The sequence below is a fragment of the Trichosurus vulpecula genome, chromosome 8 (genome assembly GCF_011100635.1).
Source record: "Trichosurus vulpecula isolate mTriVul1 chromosome 8, mTriVul1.pri, whole genome shotgun sequence".
NCBI lineage: Eukaryota > Metazoa > Chordata > Mammalia > Diprotodontia > Phalangeridae > Trichosurus > Trichosurus vulpecula.
The window spans coordinates 231,657,761-231,673,536 of record NC_050580.1 but is presented as its reverse complement, the minus strand read 5'-3'; the positions used below and the strand labels follow the sequence as shown (position 1 = coordinate 231,673,536).

At 41.4% G+C, this 15,776-nt stretch overlaps 1 protein-coding gene across 1 annotated transcript; it reads right to left on the bottom strand.

Moving 5' to 3' along the window:
• Positions 1–11,289: 11,289 nt before the first annotated feature.
• LOC118829876 (zinc finger protein ubi-d4-like) lies at positions 11,290–15,383 on the bottom strand. The gene is given in 4 exon segments (XM_036736718.1): positions 11,290–11,447; positions 12,868–12,884; positions 14,778–14,836; positions 14,838–15,383. Coding segments are annotated over 4 exon segments (780 nt in total).
• Positions 15,384–15,776: the final 393 nt, after the last annotated feature.

Genomic DNA, 15,776 nt, shown 5'->3' with positions numbered 1-15,776 from the left:
TTTAAGTAGTTAAAGGGGATTTTTCTCAAACTTTCCCAAACCTTTCACAAGTAGGGAAACACACACCTGAAAGAGCACTTTCTTCAGAAGCTAGTGACAGGGAGGGGGGAAGGTTAAGCTGGCCAACCAGCGCTATGAGGCCCAGGATTCCGTCGTTGACCAGGCTCTGGGTATTGCGCAGGAGGCCCTGGCCATCCACTGTGATGATGGACCTCAAGCCTCTGGGAAACAAATTTCACAGGTGTTCCTATTGATCCAGTTGGGCTAGAACTCTAAATAGCCTACTTATACCTACCATGGCCCTTTCCATTGGCATTAGGGTAACCTGGTCACTTCAAACTGCCATTCTCCTGAGATTGTGGTTGTCCAAGATTTCCAGCCATATAGCAGCATCATTAGGAAACTTTCTTTTTCTTTTCTTTTTTTCCCTTTTCTTTTTGATCTAAACATGTGATTTTATCATTGTAGGGAAACTCTCTGGTATGGAAACTCTTAATCATGGGCAATTTATCTATAGTTTATAATCTTAAAGCCGTGGGACCTCTTTTATATCATGCACCCCTCTGGCAGTCTGGTGAAACTTAATAATACTGGCTTGTTGCCTATGTTGATAATTGAAGAAAATGCTAAATTTCAGTTAGAGGTTAATGAAAGTCATGTACGAAGGATATCATTTTGCTTGCCTTCTCAATGGGTGGGGAAGAGGCTGGAGGGAGGAAAAGAATTTTGCAGCTCAAAATTTTAAAATGAATATAAAAAAAAATTTTAAGAAGTTTAAAATGTAATTGAAAAAAATGGGGATGATAACTGTACTTACCTCATAGGGTTGTTGTGGGGATCAAATCCAATAATAAAGTACTTTGCAAAAAGTACTTAAAAAATTAAATTACTTAAACTAAATTTACTTTAAAAAATTACTTAAAAATGTAATTTAAAAAGGTGATTTTCCTAAAAGTAAAAAATACATTAAAAAAAAAGAGATTAATGAAAGTAATGATGTAATTTTTTTTGCCATCCGAATAAACAGAACTGAAATCTAACTACGGACCCCAGGTTAAGGACTGCAACTGTAGAGAGTTGTGAGGAGGCCTAAAAAGCTGTGACTTGTCTATCATCAAATGGAAAGCAACAAATCTTTCCTTACTCCCAGGCCAGCTCTCTCTCTACTGTGACATGGCGCAGTAATGGTGGATTGCTGAGGCAACCAGATGCTATAATGGAATAGAGCACTGGACATAGAGTCAAGAAGACTTGAGTTTGAATCTGGACCTAATGGTTACTAGCTACGTAACTCCGCTCTGGTCACAACTGCTCTCAGCCTCAGTTTCCTCATCTATAAAATGGAGGTAATCATAGCGCCTATCTCACAGGGCTGGTGAGGGAGGGGATGAAATGAGACAATATTTTTGAAGCACTGTGCAAATTTTGAAGCGCTATGTAAATGTTAGCTATTTTTAACGAAAAGATGGGCTTGTATAGCAGAAAATAGCTTAGAGTTGGTGAAAGCTCAGTGCGTTGTCCCAAATCCAATTCAGTTCATTTCCTTCCCCTTTCTCAATCCTGGCTCAGTGTCTTTATGTCTGACGTGCCTGTGCAAGACAAACGCAATGTTTCTTTCTGATTCTGAAGTGAGACCTATGATAATAACAATAATAGGATTTGCAAAGCAGTCTACAAATTTAATATCATTTGATCATCACAACCAGCCTTATGAGGTAGGAGCTATTTTATTGTCACTTTGCATATTGGGAAACTGAGGCAAACAGGTTAAGTGACTTGCACAGGGTCACACAGCTGGAGAAGGAAATGACAGATCACTCAGCTCTTTGCCAAGAAGGCCTCAAATGGGATCACAAAAAGTTGGACATGACCAAAAAATGACTGAACGGCAACAGTCTACATGTAGATGGAGAAACACATCAGAAAGATATGAAATAAATCAGGGGTTGACAATCTTTCAAATGCATCATGACCAAGTCCCAACCTGTTTTCTTTGGTGAGCTAGTGGCCAAACATGGATTCTTCCTACCTGGGGAATGGGAAGTGGGGGCAGGGGCGGGCAGGAAGGATGGGAAAGAAAAGGCTTCTAATACTCAGGAGCTGAAGACACGGATGATGAGCTAACTCGGGGGGAAAGTGGGGGCTCTTATAAGCTCCAAAGATGTGGCTGAATCAACCATCCCATTTGTCTCTAGAAATAAATAGACTTGGGTGTTCTCTTTGAGGCATGTGGCATAGGACGCCAATCTTTAGGATGGAGGATGACTTGTATATCAGACCATGTGCTGGAGGGACCACTAGTCACCCAACATATGCAGGCACCCCCACCTCTCTGCTCCCCATACCAGAGACTTAGAAATCCCCAAGCCAAGAATCCCACCCGATCCCCCTGTGGATGCGACCGGGTGTCTGTGAAGGAGGAGGTGGCTGAAACTTCAGCCTGAGACCTGGAGCAAATTAGAGCGCCCGACTAAAACCGTGATCATCACAGAAGCATTGATTAGTCATCTAGTTCCCCATGGGAGAGTTAGTGTTAGGTATGCACTATGCAGATGAAGTAACGGATATGTAAAACACCTCACTCAATGCCACTGCTAATGCTGGGTGAGCCTTCTATCAAAGTTAAACATAGAGCAGTTGTCAGAGTCTGTTTGTGTCCACAATAATAGCTAACATTTATTCAGTGTGCTATGTATCTTACAATCACTTGATCCTCGCCACAACCCTTTGAGGGAAGTGCTATCATTTTCCCCATTATATTCATGAGAAAACTGAGGCATAACAGGGGTCCAGTGACTTGCCCAAAGGTCACATAGCCAGTCAGTATCCGAGGCAAGATTTGAACTCAGGTCTTCCTGACTGACATCAGCTCTCCAGGCACTGCAACACACTGCCTTTCCATTGGCACCATTAGCAGCAGCACCATCACCCTCATCATCTTCCTTAGGAAGATGTTTCATTGAACTTCTCCACATTTAACTTAGGCTGTGTCTGTGCTCTAACTCTGTGCTTTCCTTCTGGAGATGTAACCTTGGCTCGTGCCTATGAGGCAGATTTATAAAAGAGGGCCCGCATTCATAAGTCCGCACTTTGTTGTTGAGTCCTTGCAGTCATGTCCGACTCTTTGTGACCCCATTTGGGGTTTTCTTGGCAAAGATAATGGAACCGTCGGCCATTTCCTTCTCCAGCTCATTTTGCAACTGAGGAAACTGAGGCAGGCGGGGTTAAGTGCCTTGTCCAGGGTCACACAGCTAGGAAGTATCTGAGGCTGGATTTGAAGTCATGAAGGTGAGTCTTTCTGACTCCAGACCTGGTACTCTATCCACTGAGCCACCTAGCTGCCCAAGTCTGTACTTAGCAAAGTAATAATGAAATAGCTTGTGCTTACACATCTAGTTAGAGAACACAACTCTCTCAAAATAGGCTGGAGGTTGGATTCCTAGCCCTGTGCTAGAAAAGATCTCTCTTTCTCCTGTGTGGCTCCCATTGCACCCTCATGACCCAAAACAAAAGGAGATCCAGCAATATAAAGACAGATTTAAGTCATAGATGTTTATGAGAAATAATATTAAATCTGGTAAATGTTTTCCTTCTTTTTTCAGCTTTATTGATGTTTTGTTTTTATATTACAAACATTTATAGATTACTTCCTATATGAAAGGTCTCTTGTAACAAAGTAAAGCAGCTAATTACATTACATTAATAACACAGTGACTTCATCTAAAAATTCATGTAACATTTCACATCTATAGTACCCCCTTAACCCTCTATTAAAAAAATTAAATAAAAATAATTAATAAATAATAAATAAATAAATAATAAAAAAAATTTAACAGAAATCTATTTACTTTCTCTCTCTCTCATCCCTTACTCCACTAAAAAAAAAAAAAGAAAAATAAGAAAATGTCTTGTAATGAATATACATATGTATTCTTTAACAGAATAAATTCAAGAAAAACATAAACAAGTAAGATTGGGGCTGGGTAGGATTCAACCATTCTTCTCAAGTGGCTTGTTTCTTTCAGCAGTCCTCAATAAAACACAGTCACATATGCATACCTCCCAGCTTTTCCATTTGGATAGAGGTCATCTTTCTTGGTCTTAACAAAGGGAACTGAAAAAGTAGCAGACATGACCACCACCTTTTCCTTCTTCTTCAAAGTTTGAAAACTCCTGCCATCCCTGTGCATGAAAACCTCCACCCTAGCCTATCAGAAGACTAATTTCCTATTAGTCTTCTATAATTAGGGAGAACTGAAGCGGTACAGGGGATAGACCACTGGGCTTGGAATCAGGAAGACTCATCTTCATGAGTTCAAATCTGACCTCAGATAGTTACTAGATGTGTGACCCTGGGCAAGTTACTTCACCCTGTTTGCCTCAGTTTCCTCATCTGTAAAATGAGTTGGAGAATGAAATGGTAAGAGACTCTGGTCTCTCTGCCAAGAAAACCCTAAAATGGGGTCATGAAGAGTCAGATATGACTGGAACAACTTAACCAACCAACAAATCCCAACATGGGTTGTGACCAACCAACCTCTTGCCAGGAATTGCTACAGAGAAATAACCGATGATTAAAAAGTTTAAAAGGATTATTATTCCTCCATATGTGTTGTGGAAGGACACTAGCTTTTTGAAAGAGCATATTTGTATTTATACTTCAATGTATCTGTGTGAATGTTGTAAGTTCTATGTCCAGCATACCAGGGAACTTGCAGAAAGAGCACTAGCCTGGGGTTTAGAAGACCCAGGCTCTTATCCTGGTAATGTCACTTGCTAGCTATAAGACTTGTTAGGCAAATAACTCAGCCTCTGGATTTCAGTTCCTTCACCTGAAGAATATGAATTTGTGCTAAATTACCTCCAAAATCCCCTCTAGTCCCAAGGCTGTTGTGGGGAAAGTGATTTGTCTGTGTTTATTCATTCATTCATTCATTCATTGATTTATTTTTGCTGTCTTAGAATCATAACTCTGGAGCTGGAAAGGACCTCAGAAGTATATATATATATACACACACACATATATTTATATATATACATAAAGTGTTATGATGAGTGCTCATAGTGTATGTACTATAGAGGTACAGAAAAAGGAGAAATGTATATGGTTTAGAGCGGAGGTGTCAAACACACAGCCCACCAGCCACATATGGCCCACAATACTCCCAAGTGTGGCCTGAACCAGATTAAAACTACAGTTCCTAGAACGTGAATGGAATGAATTTACCCATAAAATGGAAATGGATAGCAGATTAAAAATCTGAATTCAACAAAATGTTGCTTTCAGGAAACACAATGAAAATGAGATTTACAAAGATAAAATAAAGGGCTGGAGTAGAATTTATGATGTGAAAAAAAAGCAGGGGTAGTAATCATGATTGCAAAGTTAAAGCTAAAATAGATTTAATTAAAAGAGAAAAATAGGGAAACTACACAATGTGTCACCAATATTATTTAACATTGTCTTAGATCATTTAAAGTAACTAGATAATATGAAATACCTGAAAGTATACCTGCCAGAACAGACACAGAAACTACATGAACATAAACATAAAACATTTTTATACAAATAAAGTCAGATTTAAACAATTGCAGAAATATTTATTTTTTATGGGTAAGTAAAGCCAATATAATGAAAATGACAATTTTGCCTAATTAATCTTATTTATTTAATTCCATCTCAATTAAATTGCTCAAAAATTATTTTACTAAGTTAGAGAAAATAATAACAAGGCTCATTTGTAAGAACAAAAGGTCAGGAATTTAAAAGAAACTAGGGGGAAAAGATGTAAAGGAAGCAGATTCAATACTATCAGATCGTATACGGTGAGAGCATTGCTGAAATGTAAAATAGATAATTTCAATTATTTTAAATTGAAATTTTCTTGTATAAATAAAACTAATGTAGCCAAAAATAGAAGGAATGCAGAAAATTGGAGGAAAATCTTTCCTAGACAATCTCTCAGATAGGATGTGATTGTGTTGGAATGCTGCTATGGTATAGGAAATGAAGAGCTGATTGATTTAGAAAAACATGGAAAGACTTGGACATATGAAGAAAGATGCTATCCACCTTAAGAGAAGCAAATGACAAGTGGAAATTTGCATAGTACAGTTTTACATATATGTGTATATATGTGTATGTTAACAGATATCTGCGTTTAATAGCCTTCTTTGGGGGGAAAAGGGGAAGAAGGGAGAAAAAAAAGTAAAAGAGGCATAGCAGGCAACAAAAGAAAACCCAGAAGGAAGCAAAACTGGGTAGCCTTGAAAACAAGGTATAGCATTTATTTTATAGATTTTCTTGAAATGGAAATTTATTGTTTTATATTGAATTTTGTGTTCAGCTGTGTACATGGAACTGTTTTTTTTTTCTTTTCTTGTTCTGTATTTAAGTTTATAATGAAGAAAAAATTTACAAAAAAACCCAAACTATAGTTCCTATATGATTTTAATGTGCTGATATATTAATAAAATGGAGGCAGTTAGGTGTGGCAGTGGAGAGAGCGCCAGTCCTGGAGTCAGGAAGACTAATCTTCCTGAGTGCAAATCTGGCCTCAGACACTTACTGAGTGACCCTGGGTATGTCATTTAACCTGTTTCTCTCAGTTTCCTCATCTGCAAAATGAGCTGGAGAAGGAAATAACAAAACCACTGAAGTATCTTTGCCAAGAAAACCCCAAGTGAGATCATAAAGAGTCAGGCATATCTGGAAAAAAAACCTGAAAATATTTATAAAAAAAAGAAATAAACATGTGGTTTTCAAGCTAATATGCAGCCTTTAGAGATCCTTATGTATAGTTTAGTAGACCTCATTTCTATTATACCAATGGTCTAGAAGAGTCAGACAAAGCTCTATGAAGAAGATGGAAATTCCTTTGTACACAGCTAACTTTAGGTAGGCTGTCATGGAAAAGATTTCCAAGTCATTTTTAATTGGGGTGGGGGGGGGAGGGATTTTTTTCACAAATGCTCATCAGTAATTTCATTTTGAGTGGATAATTGTAAAGCTAAGAACCCAGAAGAGAGGTATCTTAGTCTATCTCCTAACTAAGGCTATCACCCAAAGCTCCATCCTGGGTCCTATTGTCCCTTTATAAACACACTCTCTCTAGGTATCTCTTGGATTTGCTTATTCACCACCTGCTCAGCTACCTTTCAGAATCCTTATCTTGTTTCAAGACAAATCTCCAAATCAATCCCGCAAACTATGTGTAAAGCACTGGGGATACAAAAGCACAATTGAAATGTCCCCACCTCAAGGGGGAGGGGTTGGCCATCCTATGACTAACTTCTTTTCCCTTCAGTTAATTCTCCCCTCCCCAGTCGTGTTGAGTTCATCAGAAGTTATGGTGTTCCCTATCTTACAGTCATATAGCAAAACTCTCAAAATGTTAGTATTGAAAAGATGAGTCAATTCTTTCATGGAAAGCTTTGGGGTCATTAAAAGAGCTTTGCAATTTTCTGAAAGCAATTCAGTCTATTACCCTTTTTAATTCCGGGCCCAGCTCATCATCCATTTGTACTTTCTGTCCCAGATATACATACTGCTGGAATACTATATAGTGTCCATCCAAATGCATGTTGGAATCTGGGCAAAAGACATTTTTCATCCACTTGGTCTTTCCTATGTGGATAGACAGTCCAGACTCCTTTGAATGATGACTCCAAATGATCCGAGAGATTATAGCTCTCTTCCAGGAGGCTCTTCAGCATCCCAGGCCTGGATGTAAGAACACCATCAACAGCAATCATTTAGATAGTGTTTATTATGTGCCAGGGGCTATGGTCAGCGCTTCCACAACTATTATCTCATGGGATCCTTACAGCAACCCTGGGAAGGAGGTGCTATCATTATCCCCATTTTACAGATGAAGAAACTGAGGAAGACAGAAGATGAATGACTTGTCCAATATCACACAGCAGTAAGAGTTAGAGGCCAGATTTAGATTCGGGTCTTCTAGACTCCTGGCTGAGGACTTTATCCACTGCATCACAACATACTTATAAGTTAAGTAGAATGTTTACATAATATATAAAATGTAAAAACTCCATGGATACATACATATATGTATACACACATGTGTGTGTATATACATATGTATACACAGATTTTATATATATGTATATACACACACCCCATATACATGGAGCGTGTGCCTCCAAATGTTTTTAACAGATGAGGATGCATGATTTAGAAAATATGGAACCCACTGACTTGGAAGATAAGTCCTAAGGAGTTGTTTAACAAAAGTAGAGGTTAAATGACATACCCCACAAGTAGCTAGGTGGCTCAGTTGATAAAGCACCAGCCCTAGAGTTAGGAGGACCTGAGTTCAAATCCAGCATCAGAATCTTACTAGCCATGTGACCCTGGGCAAATCACTTACCCCCAATTGCCTCCCCCTCCAAAAAAAACACACGACTTACTCAAGGTGACACAGTATGAGAAGCAAGACTACCTCTTAACTCCAAGCCCAGAGCCCTATTCACTAATTCCACTACATTATCTTGCTTCCAATAAGCAGAATACATTGGAAATAAGGAAAGTACATGGAAAAATAGAGAGAGGATGAGGGAAGTCTTCAGAAAGAAGATGAGCTGAACCTTGAAGGAAGGCAAAGACTCTGAAAAGGCAGAGAGGAGGAAGGAGTCCATCCCAAAGAGAGGGGCTGGTTTGTACAATGCAGTATAATTTCCAGTTTGGGGAACATCTAGGAGTCTAGTTTGGCTGGAAGGTAGAGTTCATGAAACAAAGCTGGCTGCCTTCTGTGGGTCTTCCTGGTTCTAGTATTCTCTTTCCCTCTCAAATTACCTTCTTTGTACTTATCATTAGATTATAAGCTCCTCGAGAGCAGGAACTGTCTTTTGCCTCTTTTTGTTTCCCCAGATGCTTAGCACAGTGCCTGGCACATACTAGGTGCTTAATCCATGTTTACTGAATTAAATCAAACTGAGTTAGTATTTGTTGTATCTGCATACACGTTTTATCCAATTGGAGCTTGCCTCCTTGCCTCCCTCCCCAAATAAAATGTCCTTGAAGGCAAGGTCAGTATTATTCTGCATTCCCAGCATCAAACACAGTGCCTAGCCCATAGGTATGTTTTAGGTAGCTAATAAATTTTTATCGACTTGAATTGACAATGACAATTTTCTGTGTTACAAACTTGATAAGATTAATAAATCAGAGCATAATGAAATATATAAAGAGTAGAATGCAATCTACCAACCAAAAAATGAGATAATACATTTATACACTGGAAAATGTAAGGAAGTGAACTTTTAATCAGCCATTATTCATGGAATGCTTACTATATAAAGTTCCAAGGTGGAGGGGAACTCTAGAGATCATCTAGTCCAACCTCTTCACTTTAAGGGTGAGAAAAACGAGGCCCAAAGAGGTTTTTGACTTGCCTAAGGTCACACAAGGTTGCTAGTTCTCTGACTGCAGATCCATCATTCCACTACACAAGGATATTTCCATATGGACCACACTGCCTCCTCAGTAATATGTATCCAGTACTGTTCTAGATGCTCACTCCTTGGAAGGACATCTATGACAAATCTGGACAGCATCCAAAAAGCCACAAAGTCAAAGCTATGGCTTTTCCAGTAGTAGTGTCTGGCTATGAGAGTCGGACCATAAGGAAAGCTGAGCACCACTTTCAAATTGTGGTGCCAGAGAGGACTTTTGAGAGTCCCTTGGACAATAAGGAGATTAAATCAGTCAATACTTAAAGAAATGAATTCAGACTCTTCACTGGAAGGTCAAACACTAAAGCTTAAATACTTTGACCACATAATGAGAGGACAGGACTCATTAGAAAAAGACGCTGATGTTGAGAAAAATTGAAGGCAAAAGGAAAAGTGGATGGCAGAGGATGAGATGGATAGAGAGTGTAATGGAAACAACGAACATGAACTTGGACAGACTTCAGGGCATAGAGGACAGAAGGGCCTGGCATGCTATGGTGCACAGAGTCACAAAGAGTCAGACACGACTGAATGACTGAACAACGACAACAAAACACTGTGTAGGACTGAGGATAACCTACGGTCCTTGCCCCTAAAGCGTTCTTTCATTGGACCGTAGAACTAGAGCTTAAGAGAACTTCAAAGCCCTGAGAAATTAAGTGACTCACTCAAGATTACAAAGGTAATGCCAGAGGTAGGATTCAAACAGGTCTTCTGGCTCCAGATTGTAATATATCTCTGAATTATGCTGTGGTCATTTGGCCATAGATTTAGGATTAGCAGGGACTTTAGAGGTCATCTAATCCAACCCTTTTCAATCAAGGAAACTGAGTACAAAGTAGTTAAGTAATTTGCTCAAGGTCAAATAGGGTTTAGACTTGGGGACATTCAAGTGGCATGGTAGGTAGAGCTCTGGGCCTAAAATCAGGAAGACCTGAGTTCAAATCCAGCTTCAGACCATTACCAGCTATGTGACCCTGGGCAAGTCATTTAACCTATCTACCTCAGTTTCTTCCACTGTAAAATGTGGATCATAATTTGTCTTCCAGTATTATTGTAAAGATCAAACGAGGTAATATTTGTAAAGCGCTTAGCACAACGTCACCTTTTTTAATTCGTTTTTGTTAAGTCATTTTTCAGTCGTGTCTGAATCTCCATGACCTCATTTGGGGTTTTCTTGACAAAGATACTGGAGTGGTTTGCCGTGTCCTTCTCCAGCTCATTTTACAGATGAGGACGCTGAGGCACACAGAGTTAAGTGACTTGCCCAGGGTCATACAGCTAGGAAATGTGTGAAGTCAGATTTGAACTCAGGAAGATGAGTCTTCCTGACTTCAAGCCCAGCACTCTATCCACTGTACCATCTAGCTGCCCCCAGGAGGTACTTATTAAGTGTTTGGTTTTTTACTACACGAGAGCTACAACTGTAATATCTTGGATTTTCATTTAAAGATCATTCACAATTTTTAGCACTAAAGCATAAACATGTGGATTTTGCTTTTAAGGATTTGCTAAATGTTTAGGGTCTATCTGCAAATAGAAGCTTAGCCCCTACTGGGCCCACAGGGGTTGAAAGACAAAAAGGAAGTCCAAGTGTCTGCCAAAACCTAATGGTTGTCATCTCTAAACCCCGAAGGCTAGGTTCCAGGTATCTCAAGAATAACCGGGCGCCAATGGTGCATACAGCCAGGGATTCACAACGAGAGCCACCGGACACATCTGCTAACGGGCCTCTTGGGGTTTGCAGGCACTCAGGTAAAGGAGACACAACACTGGTAAGGCCCCCACTGGTGGGGCTACTCTCAGGGGATATCTTTAAGGTTTCTTGATCTTAATCACACCAGCTTTAAGGCTGTTATCTGTGGTTCCAATGGAATCTAAACCAATCGTCATGAACACATCTGGCTGAGTAACAAGTAGCCGCTCAAAGACCTCTTCCATCTTCTCTGTCCACTGAGTAATGGGGCCTAGCACTATAAATAATAGAATGGAAGAAAGATATCAGCAGCATGGCAATTCACTTCCTTCTAGGATCAGCAGCTTCTCCAGGACAAGGATGTCCAGAGAAAGGAGAAAATTCTCCTGAAGCAGCCATCAGCCAGGGAACATAATCTAGGACTTCCCCTGAATTCTTTGCGGGAGGGATAGTTCAGCAAACGCATTCTGCAGAAACTAGATAACATCAGAGGCTGTCTGGAGGTTTCAAGACGGATTCTGCCTCTTAAGCATTATTGGAAGAGATAACTCTCAAATGCTATCTTCTCATGCCCTTTCCTCTTACCACCAGGACTTTCAAAGGAGCACATAATTCAGTAAGCACTTATTAAATAGCTGCCACCAAGTCCTACACTAAGCACTGGGGACAAGTTAACAAAAAAAAAATCCCTGCCCTCAAGGAATTTATATTTTTTAAAAAATATTTTCAGTTCCAAGTTCTTTCCCTCTATCCATCCCCTCCCCCACCCATTAAGAAGACAAGAGATATGATACCTGTTATATATATGAAGTCATGCAAAACATATTTCTTCATTAGCCATGTTCGGGGGTAGGGGAGAAAAAAAAGAATGAAAAGAAAAAGGGAACCTTCATTTTGCACCTTGGGTCCATCAGTTCCCTATCTGGAAGAAGATGACATTTTTCATCATGAGTCCTTTGGAATTGTGGTGGCTCATTGTATTGATCAGAGTTGCTAAGTCTTTCAGTTGAACCTCTTTGTAATACTGCTATTACTGTGTACAATGTTCTCCTGGTTCTGTTCACTTCACTTTGATCAGTTCATGTAAGTCTTCCCCGGTTTTTTTCTGAAACCATTCCCTTCACCATTTCTTGGAGCACAATAGCATTCCAGAGGAGTTTACTTTTAACAAGGAGACAAGAGTACTCATATAAGTATATACAAACTAGCTGCAAAATCAATATAAAGTCATTTGGGGGAGGGGGATCAGGAGAAGCTAGCTAGTGTTTGAGCTGAGCTGTGAGGGACACTAGGGATCCTGATAAGTGGAGCTGGAGACACACTGCAAAACCAGAGATAGGAGACAGAATGCCACCTGTAATGGAGGAACGTCTAGCGTAGCAATGGTACTATGCTAAACTTTCACCTTCAAACATCTGTCAGCAATGGCATTTGAATTCACATACTGGAAGAAGACAGGATTCCTGAGGTATTTTTTTTCCACATAAAATATTTATTGTACTAATGTCTGGAATACAAGAATTTAAAAAAAAAAGACACCACAACTCCAATGTAACAGTGTGATAAGTCCTCCCTTAGGGCCAAGCAGGAACGGTTCCTCAGAGAGCACTGTCATGTACTGCTTCCATGCCCCACTCTTCTCCACCGCCAGCCTCAGCTGGCAGAATCCTGAGGAATCAGAAGCATTGACCCCTTACCAGGAGCTAGCAAGTATCTGAGGAGAGGAGGGGTGTCTGAGTGACTCATCTGACCCAGAAACTTAGGGGCATTGGCATGGGACTACTGGATTCCAATTCACTTTAGGGCTGAATGTCTAGGTCAGGAAGAAGAGTGTAACAGGGATTTTGGAGATTGGCTTTGAGTAGAATTAAAAATCAGGCTCATTATCTGATCTCTCCCTCAGAAGTCCACTCTTCTTGGATGATCTTTCTCTCTACAAAATAAAAAAAGAAAAAAAAAGAGAACTGAGGAAAGAGAATGGATGTACAAACCATCAGAGAAAGCAGTCAGGCTGTAGCTAGCACCAAGCTACCAGGACGGCTGAGAGCATCATGCCAGACTCCCAGAGGGCAGAGAGCTGTGGCAATCCTCCCTGAAGGGATGGGAAGGGAAGGTGGGGAAAGAAGAGAAGAGAGAGGAACCAGAGAGATTTCTTCAGACTTCTCCAGCTCACTCTGCCCCTCTCAGATACCCTTAGAAAATTCTCCTTTTGGGGCAGCTAGGTGGCACAGTGAGTAGAGCACCGGCCCTGGAGTCAGGAGGACCTGAGTTCAAATCCGGCCTCAGACACTTGACACATGTACCAGCTGTGTGACCTTGGGCAAGTCACTTAACCCCAACTGCCCTGCCAAAAAGCAAAAAAAAAAAAAGAAAAAGAAAAAGAAAATTCCCCTTTGCCTGGTTCCTCTATGAAAGAAGGATAAACCCTAAAGGTAGAGAGTGATCAGACCTGGGAAAAAAGAAAGCTGCTTACTAGCTCCAGCATTAAGGACACAGCCCAACTCTCCTAAGTAGCAGGCAGAGTGAATCTACTTTATGGAGAGCAAGAAGCCAGGACCCAGTTTCTCCTAGGGGCAGTAGGTCTGTCCCATCTTCAAGAGGGGTTGGGGCTAGACTATACAGAAGAATCAGAGTTTCCAGCTCAACTAGCCAGCTGCCCCAAACAATATGATGCAATCTTCCCCAAGGCTGCAAAAGGGGAGAAGAGAGGAGAAATTGAAAACAAGAGGAAGACAGTGGGTAGGCTTCCAGAGGAGTGGGCTTCTTCTGACATACAGAAGCCTTCTTCAGCCAGTCCAGACTCAGATGGCAACTTCAGCTCCCTTTGGCCCCTCCCACATTGGGGGATATGCATATGGCAGCTTCACAATGGTCACAGAAGAGCAAGTAGTTCTGAGAGGGGCTGCAGACCTTGCAACCTCTAGTAGGTCTTAACTACTGCCATCATTCAGTCAGTAAACATTTATTAAGCACCTACTATATTCCAGGAAGTGTGCTAAGTGCTGGTGTTTGGGGGAGGGGGTGAGAGAAGGTAGAGGGGAGGTTATGGAGAAGTCAAAAGAGTGAATTTAGTAGAAAATGAAGAAATGGCTGGCCTGGGCCCCCTCCACAAATAGACGTCCTATAGCCATGTTTTGGAGCTCAGAGCTGCTCTGTCCTGCTATCAGACAGGCAGAATACTGGTGAGGTCTGAATGCCAAGATTGATTCAATCTTAAGGTCTGGGGATGGGGAGAGGAGAGAAGGAGAAATCAAGGGAGTAGAATGAATTATTGAGATGAACTGAGGGCAGGAAATAGCTTTCAACTGAGGAGGATCCCAGCTCCCCTGGCTACCCAGCCTTCTCACACATCTTGCCCGTTCCCACCCCACCCCCACCGCGGGAATCAAGTAATACTTGGGCTGGATCAATTCCTCAAGGCCATTTTTCAGACCTCAGGAGGAGAGGCAGACCATACTCCTAGTTCTGGCCTTCCCCGCTGGAGTGGAATGAGCATGGGTGGGAATGCGCATGGTGGTAACAGAGACCTTGGCAGTTCTTATATCACTTTTCACCCACTCTGGGGAGCTTTCTAAATATGATTTTGTTCAAAAATATTGCCACCCACAGAGAGTTTGTCCCCTTTAGGATAGAAGCATCCAGAACTTATCACTTACTGGAGGTTGTAACTCACACTTTTGGCCTTGGCTTTGCCCTTGCCCTGCTTGGGCTTGGTTTTATCTTCCTCATGGTCATTCACCCGGTCCTCATCTTCCTCCTGGAACTCCAGGGTCTGTTTCTCTGCCCCGCTGTTGGTAATCTGAGATCCGCCCAGGCGATCACCATTAGCTCCGGGGTCTTGGGCAGCCCGCTTTCCTGGGTTAGTGCGCATGGAGGTCCTAGAGCTGCTTCCAGCCTGAGAAATTTGTCCTTCCTTCTTTGGAGTCCCCTCTATGTCTGGTTTGGTGGATGAGAAGGAGAGCGGCGGAACTTCAGAAAGGTGGACCTGGCGTTTTTTCTGCCAACGCCGAGAAGGATAGGAACACCACTGGCCCGGTGCCAGGCCCGGACCACGGTGTCGCTTTTCCATCCAGAGGTAACAGTTGCTCTGGGCCACTGCAGTCTGAGAGTCCAGGAAGGGCAGGCGCTGATGGCGCTCGGCACATAGACGGGCATTGTAACTGTGACACTCCTCGATGGCATCTTTGTAACTCTCTTCGCTAAGGAATGCCATTTTCCTATGCGACTCCGCGCCGTCCTCTAGAGTGTAGCCCCTAGCTAACATCAAGTAAGTAGACCTACCCAGGCTCCGCCCCCTTAGCTCTTCTCCCTCTCACCTGCCCCAGGTCAAGCGTAGGCACTGGTACTTAATACATGTCCAGCTTTCAGTACTTTGTTCTGTGATCCCATCAGTGTGAGTACTCCCTCCAATAAATGGATGAACTTCTATTGGGGGAAGATAACACATATGGAAAGTTGGTGACCTTATTAGCTCCCATGAATTTAATTACCATCTCTATGCTGATCTCCAATCTCACATTTCTAACTGCTTTTCAGACATCTCAAACTGGGTGTCCAGTAGACATCTTAAACTTAGTATGTCCAAAACAGAATTCATTATCTTTAC